The sequence below is a fragment of the Opisthocomus hoazin genome, chromosome 2 (assembly GCF_030867145.1).
Source record: "Opisthocomus hoazin isolate bOpiHoa1 chromosome 2, bOpiHoa1.hap1, whole genome shotgun sequence".
NCBI lineage: Eukaryota > Metazoa > Chordata > Aves > Opisthocomiformes > Opisthocomidae > Opisthocomus > Opisthocomus hoazin.
In genome coordinates, this window is record NC_134415.1 from 95,345,324 (window position 1) to 95,371,713 (window position 26,390).

Consider the following 26,390-nt stretch of genomic DNA (forward strand, 5'->3'; position numbering starts at 1 on the left):
ATAATGTATTTCTGGAACAACAGCCCATACCCATGCTAAAGTGAAGACTTCTGAATTAACTTATATTCAGGACAGCTTCTGCATGCCCCTAAAAAACACAATGTTCAAACAGCACAGGCTGTTGGTTTATTATGATGGTTTATTATGCTCGCACTTTGGCCAGGAAGATCGGTTTCACCGTGGAGATCACGAAGCGGGAACTGTATTTCTACTACAGCTGTTCTCTTTTTGTGATTCTGTGATTCTTTTAATTTATCATCATTGGCTGGAATTAGTTGCACAGCATGAGATCTTGATCACTGGAAACCTTCATTACTCAAATCTATTACATCCCTTTGAGGGCTAAAAAAGCCAATACTCTCAAGTGCTCAAATATCAACTTTCCACCCATAAGTCTGATATAACCTAAGCAGGCATTAACTAACACCTGCCACCTTTACTGGACACAGTGACATATCAAGGTTAAATCAACCAGCCTTTACTTTGTTTCAGTCCACAAGTTTATGGAATGTTAGCAAATATTTCATATTATAAAACATAAATAATAAATTTTGAAAAATAAAACATATGCAAGGAACTTAGACAAACCATATTAATACAGATAATTAATTACGGTTTTCATATATTAAACGTCTGGTGTAATGCGTATGAAGTTGCATTTGTGATTCAATGAAACTAAAACAATGTTTCCGTAAGTCAATACGAAGCAGCCATGCATTCTTCCAATGAGTGAAGTGAATGTTAATTAGTTTCCTAATTAAAAGATTGATGCATTCAGCTACACGTTAAGAATTATTTTTAATGTGCTCAAAAACTGTTCAGCCCAAGTTCAGTTTTTGATGCAATGTTTTCTTTAACTCCAGAAACTACACAACATAGAAAAGCATACAACTTGGAAAACCAAATGTTAGAACACACAATTCAGTTGCTCGCAGCTTAGCTAGCGTCCCTGACAGCTTGCATGCTAGAAGGATTGATCTCAACATGAGAAAATTTGTGGTGGAAGCTAGAGGTTTTTCATAAACAAAAGGCAACTGTAGTGAAATTGATCATTTTTACAAAACTCAGTTTCACAAGAGTCATAACTTCCATGGTATTGAAGTGTTATCATCAATATCATGCCTAAACATGCTCTTTGCAATTATTCCTTCTCCCCACGTGTACAGAAACAAATCACTATCCTATTTCTGTGCCTGGGAAGTTACCTTGATAATATCTTCTTGTCAAAATGTAAGCTAATGAAAAAAAAGGGATAATCACTCTTTTTTTTAAGATTGTTATTTGCTTCAATAGTGACACGTTCTTAGTAGCTACAGAAAAAATAAACCAACTTTCTCTTAAATTTATACTGTTCCACTGTATTTTATGTTTCTATGAAACAATATTAATTTCACAGTCAAGATTAAATGTTTGTTTACCAGCAATAGCAAGAAGCAGCGCACCTCTGGATTTCCATTTGCGGTGGTGTTTTTAAAGCTGAAACTTGATTTCAGAAGAATTAGATGTGGCGAACACAGGGAACCTGAGCACCCAGACACTGAGAACTGTGGATGTATTACCCTCTGATTAAAGCATCCCAGACCTAATATCATAGCACTGTACAGCCCTCATGACAAAGAAAGATGCATCCCAGTATCTGCTGAAATACTTTCAGCACAGCACTAATATTCCTTGAAGCAGTATATCTGTTAAATTCATGCGCATATGTAATTTTCTGTGTAGGTTATGGATTTAACAGGCTGACTACTAGTCTTTGTTCACACAGCATATTCACCGACATGGCGAGGTTTTATAAAATGTGACAGCGACTTGAGCAAAGCTGTTCCTTTCCTGGAAAAAGGCCATTTTAGTTGAAATGCTGTACAACCGCCACCCTTTCAAACGAAAATTTTAAAACCCCCAAGAACCCAACAAGCTAGCCTGAACATCTAAAAACGCGCAGTTGGATCAACAAATAAAACTAAAAAGATAAAATCAAAGCGCTGTTAAAAATTTGTCATGTCATAATTAACACTTGCGATACGGAGAAACGCCGCGTGCCGTTTCTGCTCTGAGGGGACTAACAACGCCAGTCTGCCGGCCTTCTGCACTCTCCTATTTCTGTCACGCCATGTTTCTGTCGCCGTCTTTTGTAAACCGTTCAGCAGGCATTTTAAACAGCTGCACTTCGGCTGACCGCAGCTCAGTTCACGCGTGCAAACGGTGAACCAGGAGCGCGGGGCCACTTTTCCCCGCGGGTCAGAAACCGGGCAAAGCCAGTGTCGGCAGGCAGGCCCCGGGCGGAGGTCGGCAAGGGGTTACCTCACACCGCAGCTGGGCCGGGAGGGGTCAGCGGCTCCCAGCCCCCGGCCACACTCACCGCAAGCCCCCCCCCGTGAACACACCGTCGCCCTTCCCGAGCCTCCCGTTCCAGCGCCGCGACGGCAACGCCGCGCCCTGCCCGCCCCGCTCCCGCCGCGCCAGAGGCAGCCGGCAGCGCGCCGCGCCCCGCCGCGTCCCGGGGACTCACTTGATGACCGTTCCTTTGGCGCCCCCTGCCGTGGTGAGCATGACGCGCGTGGTGAGGCTGCCGCGCAGGTCCTCCCCGTCCAGGCCCAGCAGCGCGGCGCAGCACTCCAGCGCCGGCTCGCTCCGCGGCCGCAGCGTGCAGCCCCCTGCGGACAGGCCCCACAGGCGTTAGGCGCTCGCCCCGCCGCCCCCCCCACCCCACCCTCCCCGACTCCGGGGAGGCCCCCCCCCGCCCCGCCGCCCCCCGCCCGTGAGGCTCCCGGGTGCCGGCACCCACGCCCTCTCGTTATTTTACATCGTCAAGGCCAACAGCTGCCGGCTCGGCGTGAAGAAAAAGGCAGCCCTTAAAAGATCAAGGCTTTTGCGAATTGGTTTTGGAAGCTCTGAAACACCGCCTGACCTGTAGTAAACAGATTTTGAGGGGTGTTTACCAGGTTTTCAAATGAAACTTTAGAGGGTCTCTGGTGCAGAGATACTGCCCGGAGCAGTTCAAACGAACGCTCTGTGCGCACATGCACAAGGCGAGAGCAGAAGAAAGCCTGTATTTGCGATGGACATTTTAGAAGGTCAATAATTTATTCCAGAAAAAACAGGCTTGAATTTCAGTATTCCGAGAAAATAAGTTTCCTGGTGTTCTCCTTCCCTTCCCTAAACCCTGACTTCCCTCACCATCAGTGGCTCCCCCTCTCCTTGTTCGTTTGCCTCCCGAAACTGCCTCTCCACTCCCGTTTACACCTTTTTCACCCCATCCCACCTTGTCATCCCAACTCACAGGAGGCCCAAACAGGGAAGCTCCCTGCCAGCTCCCTGCCGGGCCCCACAGAGCCTTTCCCTACCCCCACATCCCCCCAGATCCATTCACGTTCATTTCAGTCATCTTCATGAAGATGGCAAGGTCGCGAATTGACACTGGGGAGGTTCTGATTTGACCAGCAGAGGAGGGGATGGGAAATAAAAAGGAAAAAACCCACCTTTGCTATGACAACCCTAAGCTACCCAGTCTGAATTCAGTGTTGGCCCTACTTTGACCAGGACACGTTGGCCTACAGATCTCCCACGATCTCTTCCGACCCGAACATTTCTGCAGTTCTGTGGTGATTCTGTGCTTGAGGTCAGGAGCTAGCGAATCTATAAGGCTAGCACTCACTTAATTCGTCATTCAAAACATCTTTTAGAATGTTCTTTGGTACGCCCTTCCTAACAACTTTACCAAGTCTGGCAACAGCCATACATACTTGAAGTAGGACTAAGAGCAACCAATTTCACTGTATCTTGTCTATCCTGCAATTCCAGATAAAGATCTACATACACATCTTTTGTACTGCAGTTATATTTGTAGTCCGTCCAGACCAGGAATATCTTCAGTCCTTCAGGAGTATATGGACAGCAATTCTCAGCTTAGAGAGGCTGATTTCAGTAGTAAGGTAAGGACAATCGTTCCCAAAATACTCATTCCCCTTCCTCAGCCTTCCTGCACATTCTGCTACTAAGTCCCAGCTACACTTGTACCAACTCATCTTGTGAGTGATATGTTAAAATGACTAAGTTTACCTTTACCTAAGTTTTTGCTGTGTCTTTTTTTCCCTCGCCTCTCAAAATACTAACATGGTGATATTTTTATTTATGAAGCCAAAGGACATAATGCCTTTCCCTACAGATGGAGTTACTAATTTCAAGATGTTTTCATGACATTAGCAAGAAGTTGGGCTTTTTTAAAATTATTATTAAAATACAAAAATGTCTCTTTTCTTTGTACTGAACAAATTCTTGCACAATTTCAGTGGGAGCCTATTTGCTTTCAGAGCATGTAAAGAAGTACAGCTTGAAAACAATCGTAAACTTGACTTCAGAATGGTGTGAATTAAGACTGAATTACCCTTGAATGCAAGGCAGCTTTCTAAAGCAATAATTCACATGGAAAGGAATCATCTATAATCAAGAGACATTTTCAGTATTTTTTTTTACAGAAAACAATTTGTGTTTCATCTAACCTGAAGTGCTCCCAGCTTCTTCAAAATCAATATTTCCAAGGTGAAGGACACCAGCCACTACTCTAAAAAGATCAAGTTTTTCTGCATCATCTAGTCCAATCTTTTTCATCGCTGTGCACATTCTGTTGAAATCTCCATGATCGTCTAAGAGTGGATCCTTCAAGGAGCCTGCTTTGAGATACTACAAAACAAGATAAACCAAATACTGAGTGAGTGATTTTAAAGTAAATGTAAGCAAATATCTCCAGTCAAAAATAAAGCGTAACAAAAAGCATAAAAAAGCATGCAAAACACAAACTAAGCAGAAAGAGATTAGAGCTCTTCATACAATACAGGCTTTGCAAAAACCCTGATTTGTTTGTTTGTTGATACTTTGAAACATGATCTTCAAACTCCAACTTCAAAGCAAACTTCAAACTATCTTCAGGAAGCAGAAGCTGGAGAGTGTGACAGCTAAGGACAGGGGAATACAAGACAGCGAGCGGTGGAAAGGCAGAGTTTGGCTAAGGAGGCCATCAAAGCACTTATACCGAGGAGTGCTTCTAGCCCCTAGCAGCTGGAAGGAGACTGAAGTCCTTGTAACAGGGTGACAGAAAGTCTGACAGACCATGGGAAAGGAGTAGAGGACAAACCGGAACTGGAAGCGTTATCCCTATTCCAAACAGACATATTTAGAGAAATATACTCGTTAACTTTTGCTGGCGATTAAGAAGCGGTAAAGTTGTTGCAGTGTTCTACTGGTTAAAAGAATACCAGCTATGTTTTAAAAGACTAATTTAATGTTTTGCTGATTTTCCTAATTTAAATACAACAAAAGCCATTTCAATTATTAACAGTTTTAAATAGTAGATAGTAACACATCTCCATGCAATCAAGAAACTAACTGAACATGCACAGACTGATCTAAGGTTTTACAATTACTTTAAAATGTTTTCAACTAAGAATAATTAACTTTAAATAGAAGCCTTGTTAACATCAAATAAGCTAACATGATTTTTATCAAAACACCACATGCATCTGAAAAATTCACTTCACACAACATTTAGACACATCAATAGAATTAAACTACATCTTAATTATGCAAAATGATCACCTCATCTTCCTGATAAGGAAAACACAAAAATAATTTAAGTATTAATTATTCCAGCTACTTTTATTAAAATAAACTATCTTAATATTTTTCACAAAATGACAGAGCATATATTAAATTTCTGATTTAAAAACTTGAACAATGCAATACATTTCCTGTTTAAGCGGCTAGACTAAGCTTTAATATCATCGAAATTTGATCATTTATTGCGCCTTCAAGTTGACTTGGCTGTAACATACAGGTATTATGGCATTAAACATCACACTATTTAATCTCCAGTACATATTTTCAGAATTGTTATTTCAGTATCTTTTAATTTAGACAAACACTTATTTCAAATTAAGTCCTTTTTGACACATTTTTGACAGAACACCCACCCGTAAATCACATCAATAGCAGAATAGCATAGGTTCATCTTCCAGTAGTAAGAATAAGTAAATGTTGATACTTCATGCCTACACAAGTTACCAACTTCACTACAAATCTTAATTTAAGGCAAATTAGGTAAACTGAGGCAAAATCTCCCAACCATCTCAGCCTATATGCTTGAAATGAATTAACCATCTACCAGCCTTCTGCCTCACAATAAGATCAAATCAGCATTTCTGCATTTCACGCGCCACCATCCCCAAACACAGAAAATAGCCTATACTCAAGCAAAATAAATTGGCATTAGGTGCTCAGTGTTACAACATACAAACATTAGAAATCCAGGAGTAGACTTCGCAATGCTGACCTGAGCAAAGCAAGTATCTATATTGCCTTTCATAGCTAGGCACAAGCTACGTACAAGCTCAAGCCGGGAGAGAAGCTCTTGAGTAAACTTCTCTTTGTATTAATCCACACGTATATGCAGCTTGCCCTGCTACTGAATCCGAAGTATGGATTTTATTAAGATTTGAAATATCTTCCAGCTAAACAACTGAAAAATTCATACTTTAGGTATGAATAGATAAAAATTATACTAGAAAGCAGAGTAGAAGTTTAATGAAGTGTTTAAACTACTTCCAATTGACATATACTATTAGTTCAGATTAAATTCTTTAGTGTCTTCACACAAACAAGCTCAAAGGCTTAAATGCTACAAATTCAGGTAATTCCAGTTTTAAAAAATGTAAACGGACATGGAGCAAGAGAAAACAAATGCTTTGAAGTGTCACACTCTTCCAGGAAATGCCACATTGTGCTGTAAGTAACAGTTCATAGCAAGGGGACAACAAAAACCAGTGAAGAACACAGTGTACTGGAGAGCAAGATACACTCGTCCTGGAAGCGACACTGCACTCATGTTTTACAAAACAGTTTGGAGCATCAGTTCAAAAATCCAGACAGTAAAAATGTCTCTGGAAAAAAGTACTGCTTCTGACCTATTCCTAGCGGCAGAAAGATTTAAAAAGAAAATGACAACAAATCTTGAATTTATTTTTTGTTTTCCACAGAAGACAAGCTGCATCATTAAGTGTCATATTATTACAAGAATTAAAAGGAAACAGATTTCATATGCTGTTCCATTTGGCATTTTATATTACATTTTATGCACGTTAAAATGTATTTCTAGGACTGAACTCCAAAACTAGAGTTCTGAATGCACCAGCTTTGACAGTACCCATTTAGACCTATGAAGGTGTGCAAAATGAACATTTCATTCCACACTGTAAAACTGTAACCACCATTTTCAACTCTATCTCTATTAGTTAATAATATAATCTAACTGAAGATGCAAACATACCTCAGGACTCTTGCGATTTTGCAAAATCTGCTTGTCTGTTTCTTTGTTAGCAAAGTATCTGGTACAGCCTCGATTTAAATACTGTAACAATAAAAAAGTGGAAATGCTTACTTAAAGACAGAAGTAAAGAAAACATATGCTTTTATTTAAGGCTTGCTCTACATAGCTTGATTTAATTATATGATAGCAACAACATGCTATGTATTCGGAATTCATTCAATTTATTTATTTACATCTACAAAATTACAGAAGTGCAACAGTAATAAACTCCTATCAAAAGCGCCTCGATTTTGACAATTAAAATACTTTTTGACACAGTGGGATATTCATTTTGTTAAGTCCAACAATCTTTTCTTGACTGTATGGAGTGTGGGATTACAGAAAAGACAATCAAAATTAGGAACGAAGAAAATAAATTTTCTGGCCTATGTCTAATATCAAACTTTACTCCAGCAAGCTGTAAGGAACATCAGAAAAAAAATTCACAATAATCTTTATGTTTTCAGCAACTTATAGGCTTCATATAGAGTATCTGGGGGTGACAGGGGTAGGATCAAAGAATTTGTGGTACTAAGGCCAGTGTAGTTTTATGGTCACTTCTTTCCTCACCAGTGAAATATTTCTGTAGGTAGTAAGAGACATAGCATATTAAAAAGCTTGAAGAGTATTATAAGCTTATAACATGGTACAAGCAGAAGCCTAATGCAGAATTTGGCTTCTGATTTCAATCTCATGTTGTATAGTAAAGGGAACAGACCAGGCATTCACATGACTGACACTTCCAGCAAAATGGGATCGCCAGCTTTTTCTTCCGAATTTGTTCAGCTGAAAGAACTCTGGCCAAAAAAGCTTGGACAGAGCCCTTTGTCTGAAGGAAGCGAACTGATTCTTTGCTCTGGCCCATGAAGAAAGGAGATGTTTTCAGCTAGGTGAACACAGATAATTCCACACTTTGATTAAAACTTGTATACAAAATTCTAAAAAATAGAATATTCAAAGCATTTCTAACAGCAGAACAAAACTAGGTGACAAATTTAATACTAAAAAACTGGCAAGAAGCACTGTTCAAAGTTAGCTTGGTGTCTAACAAAATACTGAAAAGTTTTCTTAATCAGCCAATAAGAATGCAAATCACAGCATATTTTAAGCACAACAATATATCCCTGTATTACAGTATTAGTAACATGATCCTAGAAACTCGGGAGGGAAGTGAAAAAGGTCATACTTTTCACGAAGAGAGTGTGGAAACTTATCTGACAGGCTAGGAATGTGAACCAGCATGGTATTCAATAATAATCTATGTAGAAGACATTTAATCACAAGATAATGGCTTTCACTTGAAAGCTAAAAACTCAAATAAATTTACATATTGCACCTAAGAGAAATTGTATTTTTAAAACACACAAATACTTTAAAACACACAAATACACAGCTTGATGTTATCATGTATAACATCTAAATACCACTGTACTTGTTTTTTGTTTAACTGTGAAGTACAACACCCCATTATAACATCAGTGACCCAAACGTAAGGCAACCTGATTTCTCTTCTGGAAATTAAGATCTGAAAAAAAAATCAGCTTCTCATCCTCATCAACTCTACTCCAGGTACAGATTTACTGTGCAACTTTACTTTCAAAGCCATGCAGTGCAGTCCAGGCCACCTAGACCTACAAGGTTTTTGTGTGGGTGTGCTCGGAGGAGGGGTGCGTAAGAAACCTGCAATTTTTAATGGTGCTTTGCTAAGCAAATACACGCTTCCTCAAGGGAACTGCAGGGGAAGGATGAACCAGCAGAGAGGTAACCCCCACCAGTGCTGCCGAAATCCCGACGCCAGGTCAGGCAGGCGCAGCCAGTGCAGTGGTCTCAGTTCATGTGCCCAGAGCAACTGCGCGCTTACGCCGAGACGGCCAAATGTGCAGGGAGGAGATCACAAGGGTTCGCTTAAGTCAAAGGGGAGCAAGCCTGCTGGGGGGGGAGGAAAGTATTTTCCAGTGAGTGGAGTTAAGAGAAACCAGGCATTGAGCAAAACATGCTTGAGTCTCAGAACCCAAGCTGGCCCTAATTTGGATTTTAACTCAGTAAGCTAAAAGGCACAAGTGGCACAATAGTGCCAATGCAAAACGGTGACTTTAGGGATGGGTTTTTCTAAATAACTAATGTAAGAGCGTAATTTTTTTTTCTCAATGTTTTTCTTGTCCAAAAAATTATCATTAATATCAAAACACTGATCAATCATCAAACCTTGCCTAGTATAATATTACCGTATATTATCAGAAGCTGGAAAGATGGTATTCCCATGAAATTTGAACCAGACAGACATGCAGTCAACAACAAAACATGGTAAAACTGACACAAGCGTTATGATTTAGAGCCATTTCATGATAAAACCTGAAGCAGCAAATGAGAATGAGGAACAGAGAAAAAATGACCTTGACAAAAGTAATAAAAATTTAGGAAGAAAATTAACCTTTTACAGTTTGTTTTTCTAAAAAGCTTCCATATTTAGTGTAATATGACTAAAGCTTTATTTATATTAATTTGCATACATACAGAGATGAAAATGATCCTAAGGGTTTTTTTTTTAAAGATAATTTACTTTAAGTTCAGAAGGGGAAAAAAGGTTAATTTTGTTAAATTTAACATGCAGAATGGATCTCTCACATGCAGCAAGAACTCAAGACTCAAATACTAACTTATGGTAAAGCAATAAATATTCTTAATGGAAATGAAAGCACCTGCTGCAAACTTAGAAGTCAAAAAAATTATGTCATGGTGCGATAATGCTGATGTGACTGTAAACTCCTTATAAATGAAACAGGCAAGTGAGTGTCTTCTGTAAGGCACTCAGGCTGTTCAGCACTGTGCTGTGCCAGCATGATTTTAAGCAGGTTATAATTCTGAGCTTGACATCTACAACATTCTGTGTTCTCGTAAGCAGAGTTTTTGACTAAAGAAAAAAAAAATCCCCAAGAGTGGCTACGCAGCATATCCAGTTCCAGAACTAAAAATCTATTAACTACAAGAAAAAAGTTTTAATGGAAAACTGGCTGCACAATAAAAATATGTATTTGAAAATTTGTTCAAGATTTTAGTTTTAAAACATACAAGAGAGTATTTCATAGAATAGCTGCACAGAAACGAAGGAAGTTTTGAAAACTAGCTCCATATTATATGAAAATAAATGGTGCTGGGATTTTTTTAAGTATTATGTTTATTGGTATTTCAAAAGAAAACTTTCCTTCTAGAGAACAGAAGCAGTTCTTTCTTAATAAGCATCAGATCAAGTTTCCATCACACAACTGAGTACAAACAGATGAACTATAAGATACAAACTAAATATTTAAAGACATAATATAAGGTCTATAATAAAGGCCCCTACAAATACCTCTGAGGAAGTAAGGAAACTTGTCCTAAAATACTGCCATGGCTTTTCAGGGAGCAAGATCATCTAGACACCACAGTACAAACGTACGACGTGCACGACACAGAACTGCAGCTCCATGCCCGCTGCCTGGCTCATCGGTATGCAGAGACTGACCTGGCCAAGCCAAGAAGCAGCAGCAACCTGTTTGGTCACCAGTGCAATTTAGATGTCACCTATGCAACCACGACTTTGCACAGAACTAGCAGGAGCTTTCTATTGTTAAGGCTTCTAGTCCTCTGCTAAATTCAGACGAAGCTGAGTACAAAAGACCTTGGGGAAAGTATCAGATAAGCACAGTTCCACTTTTATTTAGAAAACCAAGAAAGAAAATATACCAACAAAGAAAACAATCCACACCGTAATGTAATTCTTTGTTAGTAGTGCTCCTCACCCCATTTAACATCAAGGAAGTCTAAAAAGATGACAGTCAATTAATTTATAGCCTTGTAATTGCACATGCTCTTCAGGGATGTGTTTTTAAACACTTCCAAACCTGTGGCAGGGATTTGGTCTGGGTATTTTAGAAATATAAAAAATTCTGCTTCCGTGAGATTTCAAGCCAAGAGACAGTGGAGAGATGGAGACAAACCACAGAACACAAACAACTGACCAGTATGTACCAGTAAGATTTGATCTGACATTATTCTTCTTTTCAGTGCAAGTCAACAAAGCACATGATGATGTTCGTAGATATTTTCAGCTCAAGTGTGATTGTCAAAAGGAAAAGAAAAACAAAATACAACAAAAACCTACTGATACATTTATATATAATTTAATAACAGGAATGAGTGATTGAAGGCAAGAGTCTTCACCTCACTAGTGAAATTGGTGACGACAGTGTAAGATGTGAATAGGCTTAGAAGGACTCAAAGGGATGGCAGAAGCTAGCTTTGAAGAGAAAGAGAAGGGACAATGAGAACAACGAGAAACAGCAGTATCAGTAAAGCTGCCCTGGCTGGGTAAGAGTTCAATAATGTTTGTTTCTCAAGAAAAAAAAAAGACTGCAATAATCGAGATGTAATACACAGAGAAATTAAAATCATTTAAAAATAAGGGAAATGGGGTTTGAGTCACTCAAGCAAACAGAAAACAAAATAGAGAAAAAATTTTGACTGACAAGAAAGGAAAGAAAGCAAAAGGAAACGTCACATGATTTGTGGATCACTTCTGAAAACAATTCAGTGAAATCTGAACACAGACAAGGGGAGGAGAAAGACAGAAAGCTGAAGGAAAAAGTTAAAAGTTGAACTGAAGTAGTAAAACCATTCAGTGGAAAAATGGGAAGAAAAGAATGCAAGAACTTAATGGTAGGACAGAAAGCCAGCCTGTTTCTGGGATTGATACTAGAAACATTAACACAGAATCAGGGTTAATCAGGAGAAACCATATAATCTCAGAAAAGGACAAAAACCTTAAAACTAAAGCATGGGGAGAAGGGGGAAGGCAGTAAACAAATTGTAAGTCATAAGAACAGGCACACTGGATTGCATTAAAAGGCCCATACTATCCAAGAGCTTTTCTTCAGCCATGACCTCTGTCTGCTTCACCCAAGGATTTTACTGTGCCCTTCCAAGTTGGGATGACAAACTGTGTACACTGTTTACAAATATGGATGTACATTGCAGCATAACTCACTATTTCATTCTCCCTTCCTTTCCTAACAACTCCTAAAATTCTACTCTGCTTTCTTCCTGCCACTGAACATTAACCTAACATTTTTAAAGAAGTATGCACAGCGATTCAAGTCTTATTTCCCCACTTTTTATTTTAAGATCACTTTCATTTAGGTATAGCTAGGAGTATTACATTCAGCACTGATTTCATCTGTGTTTTACTGGCTTCTCCATTACCTGACTGACTGGACCAGTAACAGGCTATGGAAAGACAGCCAAAACTCAGGAACAGTGTGTAGTCCTCAGGAAAGAATAAATTAGGTGAATAAAAACCTAAGAGGGAGGATCATGCTTAATGAACAGAAGTCATCTTGGCAGGAAGAGCTGAGCATGCGCTTTGGGTCAACCAGAGATAAAAGGGCGAGCTTTCGGCTGAAAGCCACTAGTAAGTTATCACTTAACCTGGAGTGACCAAGAATGACAGAGGAGTATGATAAGAGGAAAAGGAAAGGCTCCAAGCTGGAGCAGTACAAGTGGCAATCTAGGGCGCAGAGCATCATATGATAGGAACAAGGTGCAACAGAGTAGGAAAGACAAGCAATGTGAAAGCACATGGGCTGGAATAGAGAAGTACAACCACCTTATCACCCTGGTCTGATCCTTGGTGGGAAGTGTGAGGAAAGAATAAATTAAGAGAATCGTGGGACAACTCCTAAGTCTTCCTAAATGCATCGTTGGAACAGAAGGAAATAAATGCAGTTTTCAGGACTTAAAAGATAGGCTACCCACAGAACAGTTAGGTCATTATCAAGAAATTCACAGTTTATACAACTAGAAGAGCCCATAACAACATTACAGCAGCTGGGTATGCAACAACACATTTTTGGAAAAAGCAAAGATTCCTCAATTTTAAGACATGAAGTACAGGAAATCTTCCAATAAGGAAAAATGGCAGGCAGCTTTATTTCAGGATCAAATAGATTTAACAAAAAATCTTCTGATTTTTGTAATAGGAAAAACTCTATCAAAAATAGTAAATAGAGACTTTAATAAGATCTATATGAAAAATCCATGTATGGAAATATGAGAAGCTTTACAAACACTGACTCTGATACTTACCCTAAAGTTGTCAGGAGAGCTTAGATATAGTTTTTCCCTAATGTCTTCTGGAGCACCAGCACAAAGCCTGTAAAAAATATGATAATTCCTCTCTTCTTTGCCTTGCACACAGATCCTAGATTTCTCCAGAAGGTAATGTGATACAAATCCACCAACCACCGAGTTCTAGGAAGAAGAAACATTTTTTTGATTATCTGAATATTTTTTGGATTGTTTGAGATTCAGACGTTTTCAATTTACATTTGTCTGATCGTGCCTCTTTCAACGGGCACTGCTTCAAAGAAGATTAAAATATATCTATACCTAATACATATTGAGCTTGGAAAAGAAACCATTGCCTTTACCCTACCTTCTCCCCCCCGCTCATGTATTGCATATGCATACATTCCTGTTAAAAGAAGGGTCTGTTTCACCCCAGCAAACAGAAATCCTGAGTAGAATTCGAGTACCTCCTGCAAAGAGGAGTGCTACAGCCACCCTTACACATTCAGTGGACGGCAGTAAGTGCCATTCCCACACTGCTACAACCTTCTCAAGCTGCATTTCACTGAGACTCTTGCAAAGGGGGAGGAAGTGTTAAAATTAACGAATACATATTTGGACAACATCTTAGGCAGGCTAATTATGAGTGAACATTTTATTTCAAATACTTGCACTTCTTTTCCGAGAGCGAAGCCTGACAAAGATTTCAAAAGCTATTTGTTATCTGGCCTTTGACAAAATTCCCTGTGCCTAGACAAATCTTAACAGCAAGGGAATTCCTGAGCTCATGGCCACTACAGAAGCTAAGAAGGACTTACAGACTGACAAATTTGACTACGGTTATGCAGTCATTCACTCATTCAGGAGGCCCCAGTCTGTACTTATATTCCTCTGAGAAATCAGACCTAATAAGGTCACCACGAAGTGAAGTCTTGTGAAGCATGAAGTCTTGTGAAAAGGGGCTCAAGTAAACAGGCTGATCTTGCCCTGGAAAGCTGGAACAGGCTTTTAAGCAGTTTCTGAAGATACTCTGTGTGTTATTTGCCTCAGCTGAAGCAATTAATCCGAAACATCATGTAAGCGTTGACAGGTAAGTTGAAAGGTCATGAATGCATCATTCCAAGTAGAAATTTGAAACAAAGAATTTGTTTCTTTATGTCCTCAATCAGAAAGATGAGGAGGCACATACGTAACCTCTATGGGGATCATTGACAAAAGTCTTCAACTTGAATATGCTGGACAACTATAGAGTCATCCTTAGTTGTGGAATGTTTGTATACATATGCTATCCAAGCAAAACTAAACTCAGAGAAAATCTTTCATAAGCTACACAGTGAATAGTACTTCTGACAAAAAACAATTGCCTGACTTCTGCCACATACATAATACTAATATGAGATCCCAAAATTTCATACAAATACATAAAACCATCAATAATTCATTTAAAGTATTAAAGCACTGAAATACATTTATATCTGTTTGTATCTAATACGCAGCTCCCACTTATCTGTGCATTAAAGGAATGCATAAATACTTAACAGCAAGTAAGTTATTCTTTAGCTATGCCTTTTTGTCTTTTTGCAATAAAGGGAACAATTTTTATCCTTTTGTGGATGGAAGCAATTTTCCTGCTGACTTGACCCACCATTTTCCAGTAATGACACAGTACTGTGGCTTTGGTTTTCCTTTCAAGGTGACAGAATATAAAACTTATCTGTAAAGCAGGACAGCAGCTATTTGGTGCAAGATAAGGAAGTCTATTCAACCTACTTTCCATCTAGCATTACCATTTTATGGCAAAAAAAATCATCACCAGTTATCTGTATCAAAATTCCAGTACCTTTTCATTGAAGTGAATTTCTACAAATTTCCCAAAACGACTGCTGTTGTTGTTGCGAACAGTCTTTGCATTTCCAAAGGCTTCTAACAGGGGATTTGCTGTTTAAAAAATAAAATATTTTAAAGAGTTAAAACTTTATCAATTAACTACCAAAAAGAAAGACAGAACAAATATATATTAATTATTCAGTGAACATATTGGGAATAAGGTTTGAAAATTAAAGGAAAAATATTACATATCACGAATAATCAATTTTGCAAATTGTACTGCATAGACTGTGGTGGAACTTACAATGAAGTGCTGAAATATTACATAACATTGCAAAGCATTTGAATCAATGCTGTAAGAAACTCAGAGACAAACATCAAAAATTGTTCAGTGATGTTCTTCTACAGCAAGTAGGTAAACAACTGATACTTAAACTATATGAGACAACACACAATCTGACATTTCTCAATGAGCTGTTATTCATAAAATCCACACTACCCACTTATCCCACAGACAAAAGTGCCACTTAAATGTCATGCATGCAACATGTTAGATTGATTAGGGAATAAAAAAATGTATTAGAAGAGTGTGTTGATTTCAAAAACAAGTTTTAAATGCCATTTCAAGTTAGGTCAATTAAGCGATTGAGTGATTTTATTTTTTTACTGGCTGCAGTTTTCAAGCATCTTACAGCCCATACAGAAAGAGTGACAGCAATCTAAAAGCATATGTATTTCTCTCTCCACATCATGCACAGTTTAAGCAGTTTGAAAATGATTAGTAGTTATGAAACACAAGGCCTCTGAAAGACTGCATTTACTAGTTCTGAAGATCACAGAAAACCGATTTACTGAACCACACTATCAATAAACCATCGAAAGCATCTGTTAGATTTTTTTAAGGCTTTTAGCTAAAAAAATATGTATTGGAAGCTAAGCAAGCAGAAACTCAGATCCAGAACTCCACTGACAATCATCTACAAATCTATTCCTACAAAAATTAAAGAATGAATAAATAACTATAATGGTTGGATAAGTTATTAATGATAATACAACATTTAGTAGGACAACATCAGCATTAACTTTTTTGTTTTGGCTAGGTTTTCATTCTTTTAAAAAGCTTATGAAAATAGAATTCTGACTTTCAAAATTGACTTCTTAAGAGATCTTTGATAACCATTCAGGTATTTTACATAATATTAACAGTTTTGAAGAAAAGATCATTATTAAAAACAAATTGCAAGAGATCTTTCAGATAGGTTACAGGTTCCTCTAGTAATACACATGCTGTAAGGGTGCTCATTAAAATTGTGCCTAAAAAATTTCAAAAGTCATGCATCAGATGCTGGGTTAGATTAAAAAACCCAATTCTAAGAATACCTACAAGTACCGATTAATTTTATGGCATACTGCGTCAGGCATTATCCAACTCTTGGCCACTTTCCGAGTTCCTTTAGCACACAGTGGATTTCACTAAGGAATTCATTTAAGCAAACCTACAGCAACAAGAGATCAAAGCCCGCAGTACTTCTCTTGAACAATCCAGTGGCTCGAAAGCAAAAATTTTTGCTTTAAGAAAGACAGAGAGTAATGAAGTTCTGAAATAAATCTACTATATAGTACAGAAGACTAAAACTGACATTTGAGGTATTATTAGATTGGCCAAGGGTTGTTTGTTTTTGAGATATTTATATTTTCTCAACTAGTTATTTTCGGTTCAATCAGGAAATGCATGCAACATTAAAGAGGCTCAACTGGATGATCAGCACAGTCTCTTCTGACCTTGTTTGGGAGTCTACTATAAAGATAGACACAATGAAATTGTTAATCTGAATTATGGGCTTTCTGACAAAAAAGACGTAACAGAAAAATAACCCAGAACCATAATTGAAAAGAACTTTCCTGCTTTATCTGACTTTGAGAACTTTATAGTGAGGAGGAGGAGGAATTACTCTTTCCTGGTACTAGCAGATACCAATGAGAACATTATCTTGTCCTTGCAGATTTCATACAGCATATAAACCAGTCTTGGGTACGCATGTGTGTGAAGTTCAACTTGAACGCATACTTAAACAATTTCTAGGTCAAGGACTATATGACATTATAATAAATAAAAATAAAGTGAATCACACATAAAAAAAAATGTTTTCAGACTGTAGGATCAAGGTAAACTACCAGTAAATGATGCCCTAGGGAGTCTGACAGTTTTTCCATCCTAACTTTTACTTATTTAGTGTTGATTGACATATCAAATTTGTAAAAAAATACAACACTGGAACTTTTAATTTATTTAAGGAAAATTCAATACCTTCTACAATTCTATCATCAATATCTTGGCCAGTACCATAGGATTCTGTCAAATACCTGTAAAGCAAGATAAAAATATCAGTATCTCTCATGTACCAGGTTACCTCAATTCAACAGGTCTTAGCACGTCTGTGCACCATACTTACTAATAATTTACTAAAGGGAACGCATATTGATTACAAGTTCCAAATAACTATATCTTTTAAAATAAATGCAGTTTGACTTTTCTTTTTTGTTAAAAATATTCTTGCAGACTTCAGATTTTTTTCAATACTTCATGACACACTAGAAATTTCTTCTAGACGTGCATATGGAAATTACACTTTTATACAAATATAATTACACTATTACTATACTATCTATATTTATTAATAACCCTAGTGAACGCATAAGGTTTCGTATGTACTTCCTGAATTAAAGACTGTTTCCATGCATACAGCGTCTGTGTTCATAACTATCAGTGTTAATAAAAATCCCACACGGAGACAGTGAGATAGGAAATAGCAGGTGCATAAACAAGGTAAGGTTCAATTTAGCAACTAAATGAAGAATGTGAAAATAAGTCTACAACCTATTTGCTCCATAGCTGCAGCTTGCTTTCCCCCCTATCCTGTGCACAGCGCATGCTTTCTGGAAATTCACAAGTAAATCTGGGACAAGTTAAAAACAGTTCTCGAAAATGGGGCCTTCCAAAAAAAATTTAGGAGCACTAACAGAGCTGTATTAGTACCGTTTGCTTCCTGATCGCACAAGGGAAAAAACCTTCCTGCTTTTAAAACTCAATGATGTTTCACACACAGACTCTATGAGGGCGGGTGGTGGGGAGAAGCAGCAGCAGTGACATTTGCCTGCCGTGTAATAAGAACTTCCTTTGCCGAAAAGCAGAAGAATGACCTCCTTAGAGAGCACTCCTCAGGAGATGTTCTCCCAGTGCCTGCCATCTTTTTTTACTCTTAGCAGGATCAAAGTTAGGATGTCCCCTGTAAAAATCATTACCAGCACCTTCCAGTAATTCCTACAGGCATCTGTTAAAGGTTGAACAGGGGCAGAGAAGAGCAGTATGAGTGAACAACAGACAGCCATGACAATTCTTCCTGGGATCTAAAAGATAATATCGCTACTGTACATACATACTAGAGAATACACGATGTTAGGGAAAATGGAATTAAAGATTCATAGCAGATAACAAGGACAAGGTGGGGAAGGGAGTGCATTCACACTGCCTGCACTGTGCTTCCCGGGATAATCAGGCCACCTATGATATAGGTGAATTTAATGGAGTGGTGCTTTCTAGTTACAGTGTTCCAGAGTGATATAAAGCAGATAAAATATAAAGTAAATATGGTCAAAAACTTTAAAAACATGTAAGAGGAAGCAAGGCTAATATAGATCAGCAACATGACTTCCATACAGTTTAATATGCTTGACAATACCAGTCAGACATGAACATCAATAAATAAACAAATCCCATTATTCAATCTTATTCAGTAAATTAGGGTACAGTACATTACAGAATCTCTGCAATGACCTCAAAATTAAGAGTTAAAAATCCTGGATGCTTAAGCAAACTAAAGAAACAAAGACAGGGAAAACACAGAAATGCACATTTATGGCAAAACCAACAGTGTCTTGCAAGACACAGTTAAAATGCCTAGTTACATTTTCATCTACCGCAACAGCAGATATGCAATACCAAAATGACTGCATCATAAACCATAACTACCACATGATGTCACAACCAAGTTAAGGTTTCTGTGAATAGATAGCCATTTTTTATGTTATCATGTCAGCATTTAAGTTTAACCCTATGAATTTTTTGCGTTAAAGTGTACGTAGAAGTATGCTGCTGAACTGTGGCTTAAACCTACTGATTACTTCACAATTTTCTCTGTCTGTCTGTGAACTAAACACATCAATACAAGAGATTCAATGAATTACTTTGGTCCAAAAACACAAACCTCAAAACAAATTTAGTGTTTTCTGTCTTGCCAGCTCCCGATTCTCCAGAGACTATGATGGACTGACTCATTTTGAGAACTTTCATGTCACGGAATGCTTTATCAGCTTAAAAAGAAGAATATGTTGAACATGACAAAAAATTAATATTCAGGACAGTTGCAAGCATAAAGTTCAGCTACAATACAAAAATGAAAATGTAACATTTTCAGGAATAATAAAGCAATTATTTACAATTGAGTGCATTACAACTTATTAAAGTCTGTTTCCCTTATATTATACTTGCTCACCCTCAAACACTGACATGTAAGAGCTTAAAATCTTTGAAAATAAAGACCTACTCAACTACATCCAGGACGAAATAAAACAAAAACCACCACCTAGAACTAAATCTCTTGAATTAAATGTATTTACAAAATTGTAACCAATCTTAATGTGTCTCCTAAAGAGAAACTTTCAGTTGCACTTTGTAACAAGTAACATCTGAGACAAGGAAACTTGGAAAAATGTGTGTAGTTTTCTTGTTACACAGCAGGTGCTAAAACCCCAGCTATGTATACTTTTGATTACAAAACAAAATGCCACACAGTGAGAAGGCTTTTAACAAGTCAAATGTTGATGTGTAGTTTCCTTTTTTTTTTTCTTAAAGAAAGTGACTGAAATCAGGTTTATCCTGCTAATAACATAGGCAGAAAGTGCATTTAAATAACACAAGCATATAAAAAGCAACAGTACATGTTCTCTGGCAACATAATAAAAAAATAAAATCTGAATTTCTTTTTTTTCTTTTTTTAATGGTTGTAAATTATATTTAATCTGCTTAGACGTAAAACACTGGCAATATAGAACAATAACAACAGGGCTGCTAATTTCCAAGTTCTTCAAACTGCTTATCAAAGATGATAAGATTTGCAATATTAGCAATCAGTGGTTTTATTTTATAATGGTTTAAAGTGAATTAATTACTGTTACAGCTGCCAATTTATGGATAACTGCAAAGTATTTAATGTTTGCTTTGTAAAAGACAAATACAGGCTCAATACATACCAATAGCAAAAACATGTGGTGGCAATGTTCCAAGTGATCTACCCTGGTACTTTTTAATAGTATCTGAAGAATACAACTTAGGTATATCAAAGTATGGATTCACTGCAATAAGAATGTTGGCTACGTAAGTCTGTGAAGAAAAAAATTAACAGCAAACTATTAGCTGGTATCCAATCAAGTGGGTAACAGCAATTTTCTATTACTATTGAAGACTACAGCCTAAGTATAACAATTACATTTACAATTCTCTCCAGCTAATGCAGATGCTAGAAGGGCTATATTTTCAGAGTTCTTCCAATTATCTTCTCAACACCTCTATGAAAAAGCACTTCTTAGGAGAATTTCCTAACCACTGAGCTAAGAGTATGTCCTGAATTTGACCTTTCTCCCAATCTCCTTTTAAATTATTTCTTATTGTTCAAGTTACTGGATCAAGGATAAGACACCACAACCTCCCCCTGAAAAGTGAATAAACTAAGTTTCTGGCTAGCATAATGCACTCTCCTCCAGTGAGGAGGATAATTTTTCAATATCGAATGGAAGCAACTCAGCAGGAAGGACTGACAGGATCCTGCCTGGGAACACATTCAAGCCAGGCAATAAAAGCATTCAGCTGAGAGAAATTAGCTACGGCTGCTTCCACAGTGAGAAATACAGAATGCAAATGTTTTCTCACAGAGAAAGAATTTGAGAAGAATCTCAAACCAAGACTGCTTTTCACCTTTCCATAGGATAAGGAAGACCAAAGAGAAGCTTTTTTAAGATTTCTGAAAAACTTTCATAGCTTGGTTATGATGGCCAGATTACATGCAAGGAAGAACAGATGTCTGAATCACAGGAAAACAAAAAAGCAGATTTGCAGGAAAAGGTCTGAAGAAAACCAGATAAACCTTCAGCTTGAATAACTTACTTGGTTTGTTGTTACTGAGCATGTCCCTAGACAACTGAAATTTGGACACTATCCTGATACATTGATAGAGAACTGGGTCACATACACAATATATGAATTTTATTACATGGTTTCTATTTTCAGCACTTATTTCACTGAAGGAAAACATGCAGAGTTCTTCAAAAGCTGCAAGTACTACTATTAGTTTTCCTTTTAGTGACAAGACAAATACTTATAACTAGCATTAAACAAAAAGCAAAAAAAATGTTGATTCAAACTGTATCTTAAAGTTACAAGGGAAAGGCAGTTAAAATATAAATCAAACCTCTCCCCAGCCCCCCTCAAAAATCCACCTGGCCAGGACAACATATTAGTAGTATTGGTTTAAAATGAAGAACAGCTTTATGAAGCTAAATACTATCATACCTCATAACCAATTCAGTTTTAGAATTTTACTTCCTTGGAAGGTTTTTCATTTGTTTTTTAAATAATTATTTTTCCAGAGCAGCATTCAAATGGCCATTTTTATTTATTTATTTTAAAGCTGGTGCTTGATCTTGAGCCATAAAGAATTTATAGCTATGTAAAATTAACTGCAACAAAAGAAAACAACTATACTTTCTTTATATAGATATATAAAAAAGAGGGTTTAACCCTAATTCAATTCATTTAAGAACAGTATGCTAACAGGAAAGTTGATTATTTTAAACACAGACACTTAGAAAATACGTAGAACTGTTTTGTATTATTACTAGCCAACTTTCTATTAGGAAAAAAATCAGGAAGAAAGAAAACTCTTATCTTTCTTCTATTTCACAGCTGTCAGTGTCCGGGCAGATGGCAAGGACAAAATGTAATTTAGTCAGAATTCATTAAGTACAATTAGGCAACTTGATAGCAATATAAAAGATTAAGATGGACATCTGAGCTAGGAGGTGTCAAAGACGGCACCTGTTTGCTTCGTTCAAAAATAATGAAGAAAGAAAACCATCTTTGTTAACAGCTACTCTACTGGCGAAGTTACCTGAAGGAACAGACCTTTGTGAAACAACGTCGTGCCATGGTTGCACATGAACAGTCATGTAGAGAAAGATCTATTGCTCTGACTGGTAAAAATTAGCTAACATGAATGTGATTAATGTCATTCAGATCTCAAACAAGGTATAATGTAATAAATAAATAAATAAATAAATAAATAAGGCCTAAAACATCCTAACCTTCCAATGTTACCATTTCTGTTTAGTCTCTGTTATTGCAAAAATCAGAATTGGAAACACCTGTTTTGTTGATTTTTTGAAAGGACATCTATCATTAGACTGGTTGTCACGACACATAATACTTACGTAAATTCTGTCCTTACTATACCGAACTTTGATATTGTGAAGGAGAGTGGCCTCATTTAAATACATAAGGGAACCTGCAAGTAAAAGACAATCATACACCATTAAGAGCTCAGGACTACTTTTGTGTACAGCTGAAAAACTAAATCTTAGGATTAAGAAGAATTTTTACTTCCCCTCTCTTTGGTTACAGTTTAATCTTATTGATCATTTCTTTATACCGTCTTGAGGCTGACTCAATATATGCTTTAAAAACCATAGACCTGCTCTGTTGTACAACCAGAGTTACAGAAAGCTGCTGAACAAAGGGCCAGACTCCGGGAGTCTCGACACGGGCCCGGCGCAGGGTAAGCTCCCTTTCAGCAGCCTCAGACGAACACGGTGCATCTCCCTCCATGCTGGTCCATAGGCGCAGAAAGTGGTGCCTACCAAAATCCCCAGCACCGACTGCTTCCCTCCTCCCAGCTCCCCTCTCCAACCTCAGCCACAGTGTCCCCAGGGTAATGCCACCTAACTGACGTTCAGAGCAACTGCTGGCTCCCGGTGATTTTTAGATACTTATATTCACCAAGTCAATCGGGAAATACTGCCTAGATAGAGGTGGCAGCAAGCATCATTACAACACCAGGCACCAACGCAACCTTTTGTGTTCTGATTCTGAATTTCACTGCTACTCAGCCTCCTCAAAGAGACTGTTAGGGAGAAAAAAAAATGTTAACACACCAAAACCTAGCTTTATTTTTCTCTTTGGCTCATTAATATAAAATAACCAAACCAACTCTGCTGAAATGGTACAAAGCAGCGGCTCAAGGCAGCGAGCAGGCATCCAAAGAAAGCTTCAGACCGTACAGGCTTGCATTCTGCCAAAGCTGGTGCTTGTTCTCAGCTATAAGGCACTAGAAAGTGTCAGCAGCCTTAATTACGTAGGTCATTACCAGGTTCCATTGTAACAATATTAAAAACATTATCCCTAAAACAACTGAGGGCACTACTCAGCCTCTGTTTTCAAATATGCCCAATCTTCTTTTGCTCACCACTTAAAATTCAAGTGCGCAACAATATTTTGTCTAGTTACAACCGACTGACTACCATGCTGGTAAACCTTATGGTGAGTGCCACTTAAAAAGCTGTATACATCTGACTGCTGTTGATGGAGTAAGCACTGCACCTGTAATTGTAACTGCTACCCCTCACCTCACACGAGGGCCACATACACACCTCTCATCTATAATGACCAACAAAGTTGCTTCTCAAGTTGGACCAATGCTCTTTCTTGAGGGCTCCAACTGAGAAGAATGTATTCCAAATTCTTTAGACAAATGTGCAAGCCGGGCTGCCAGTTCTTATGACCTAAAGCCAACCCCCCAAGCCACCTCACCCCGCAAGGATGCCTGAAGCACAGTAAGCAGCTCTTAACATCTCCTTCAGCGCTCCTCCTGCTGAACCCAAAGATACCGGCAAAGGGAAAAGGGGAGCTTCTCAAGAGCATCTGTGTTTTCATTTTTAATCTTTTACCCTTCCTCCCACAGTGGACTGAGGAGTGGCTCTGCCTCCCACCACCTAGACCAGGTCGGCCTGAAGCAAAGGCAGGTTCCACAGCCATTTGCAGCCTCCCTCCAGCTCCTCCACCGAATAACAGCCCTTCCTTCCATTACGTGACTAAACACAGCTCTGCTTCAAACACTTGGAACCGTTCATGCTTCCCACAGGACCTTGCAACTTCTGGGTTGTTTAGAAAAAGCCATCTTCCTCCGCGCAACCCCTTGCATGGGAGCGGTGCTTCTCCTCCTCCTCCCCACCCCAGGCGCATGCGGGTCACGTGGCTGAGAAAATGGTGCAGGCAGCAGCGACGGCAGGGCTGCTGCCAGAACTCTTGCTATCATCTCCTTGAACAAGGTCATCCCAAGCGAAAGAGACATTACAAGGAAATGGGCCAGAAACAGAAATTCCCATTTGCTCTAATGAAAGTTAAAATCTCCTTCTCCCCTTGTGTATGCCTTGGGAGGGGAGCAGGGTGTTAACTTTTGAAGTCTGCTAATTTTTTAAAAGTCATTTGGATTCTCAGTATTCAGTTGAGAAACTACTACATAGTAATTGTCTACACTTCAAGGAACGATCCTCTCTCTTGACCATATCTTCCCAAGAACCTCTCACGGTTTGCAGTATTGTTTCAAAGGAAACAGTCATCAGCGAAGCATTCGAATAAAAACTCGGTAATTATCTAAACAACAAAGACCCCAGATTTCAGTGCGACCCCAGTACTCTCTTAGCAAGTCCTTGCTCAAGCAGTTATACCTGCAGACTGGGTTCGTAATGGGAGCTTGCTCCTCGGGGCAACCTTCACTCCAGATATGCAAACTAAGGCTTATGTCAGCAACTTCCAAAAGCATCTTCTTTAGAATAAATCCTTTAAAAGAGGCATTCATATCCAGAGGCAAAGGAAGTCACCAGAGGGAGAATTCTGAATATGCATATGGCTCATGCCTAAATGTAACCAGTGCGTGTATGTGCATCTAATAGTCTGTATATATCCACTCATGCACACACACAAAGTTCACAGAAGTGAAGTCAGGCACTAAAAGCTAGGAAATACCAACATCAAATTTTCTCACATTGGCTCTCCCGTGCACACAATGAAGCAGGGTTTATATGGAAAATAATTTTAACATGTAAGTGCAAGGCTCTGCATCCGTAGAACTATTTTTTTCTTTTAAGATTCTTATCTGATACCCTGCCCCTCTTAATTTAAAAAAAAAAATTGTTTCATCCCATAAATAAATAAATAAATAAATCTTTTTCCTGGCCATAAAACATAAAAATTCCATGTATGGTGACAAACCCCCAAAACTGAAGGGCAGAAAAAGAGTGTGAATCACCATAAAAAGAAGTAAATGCTTTGTCTCTGCTCTGTTTGCAACATTAACTGAAAATTCACATTTGAGGAAGGGCTACATTCTCAAAAAGGTGTCTCCTGCAGCTAGCGCATTTGGGATATGGAAGACTAAGGGTGCAAAAAAGCAATACTTCAGCAAATTACTTCCTAGAAGGGAGTTAATCACTAAAGCATGGGTTGGAATGGCAAGTGTATTATTAACTAGTTTTTCAGGATTTTTGAGAACAGTGTTATAAGGAGAGACTGAAAGCACTCAGTATTTTATAAAATATCTTCTTAAAGATCAAAGATGCTCAGCACAAACGCTCTTTGACAGAAAAGGAAAATGAACTTGAGTTTTGCACATCCTGGAGACAAATCTCAACTAGTGAACAAAAAATGAGAATACATTAGAAAAGTCTCCAAATAAGGTTTGATACAGAAAGGATTACTGGAAAAAGCATTTTTAAGTTTTATATTTGACTCAGTAAGCCAAAGAAGACATTTTCTCTGAGAGGAAGACTGGTTTAACTTATTTGTTTACTTTGCTGGAATCTCAAATTATTTCCATAATCTCATTCCAAATTTCACTGCCCTGACTAGGAGACTGAGGCGCCAGGACATCTCAGTAAAATCACTGTGGCCGATGCACAGATTAAATGCATTTCCCTAACAATCATCATGTGCAGAGAA

The 26,390-nt window shown here is 38.1% G+C and overlaps 1 protein-coding gene across 7 annotated transcripts in view; it reads right to left on the reverse strand.

Moving 5' to 3' along the window:
• Positions 1 to 26,390, reverse strand: part of MYO6 (myosin VI) — a 112,783-nt gene that overhangs the window by 47,015 nt on the left and 39,378 nt on the right. For all 7 annotated transcript variants that reach the window (XM_075414484.1, XM_075414483.1, XM_075414481.1 and 4 more), the window contains 9 exons: positions 22,829 to 22,902; positions 20,597 to 20,726; positions 19,552 to 19,657; positions 17,595 to 17,650; positions 15,300 to 15,397; positions 13,478 to 13,642; positions 7,319 to 7,399; positions 4,500 to 4,680; positions 2,510 to 2,654 (listed from right to left, as the gene is read on the reverse strand). In XM_075414484.1, coding sequence (XP_075270599.1) covers positions 2,510 to 2,654; positions 4,500 to 4,680; positions 7,319 to 7,399; positions 13,478 to 13,642; positions 15,300 to 15,397; positions 17,595 to 17,650; positions 19,552 to 19,657; positions 20,597 to 20,726; positions 22,829 to 22,902 — 1,036 coding nt within the window. The remainder of the gene's footprint in view (positions 1 to 2,509; positions 2,655 to 4,499; positions 4,681 to 7,318; positions 7,400 to 13,477; positions 13,643 to 15,299; positions 15,398 to 17,594; positions 17,651 to 19,551; positions 19,658 to 20,596; positions 20,727 to 22,828; positions 22,903 to 26,390) is intronic.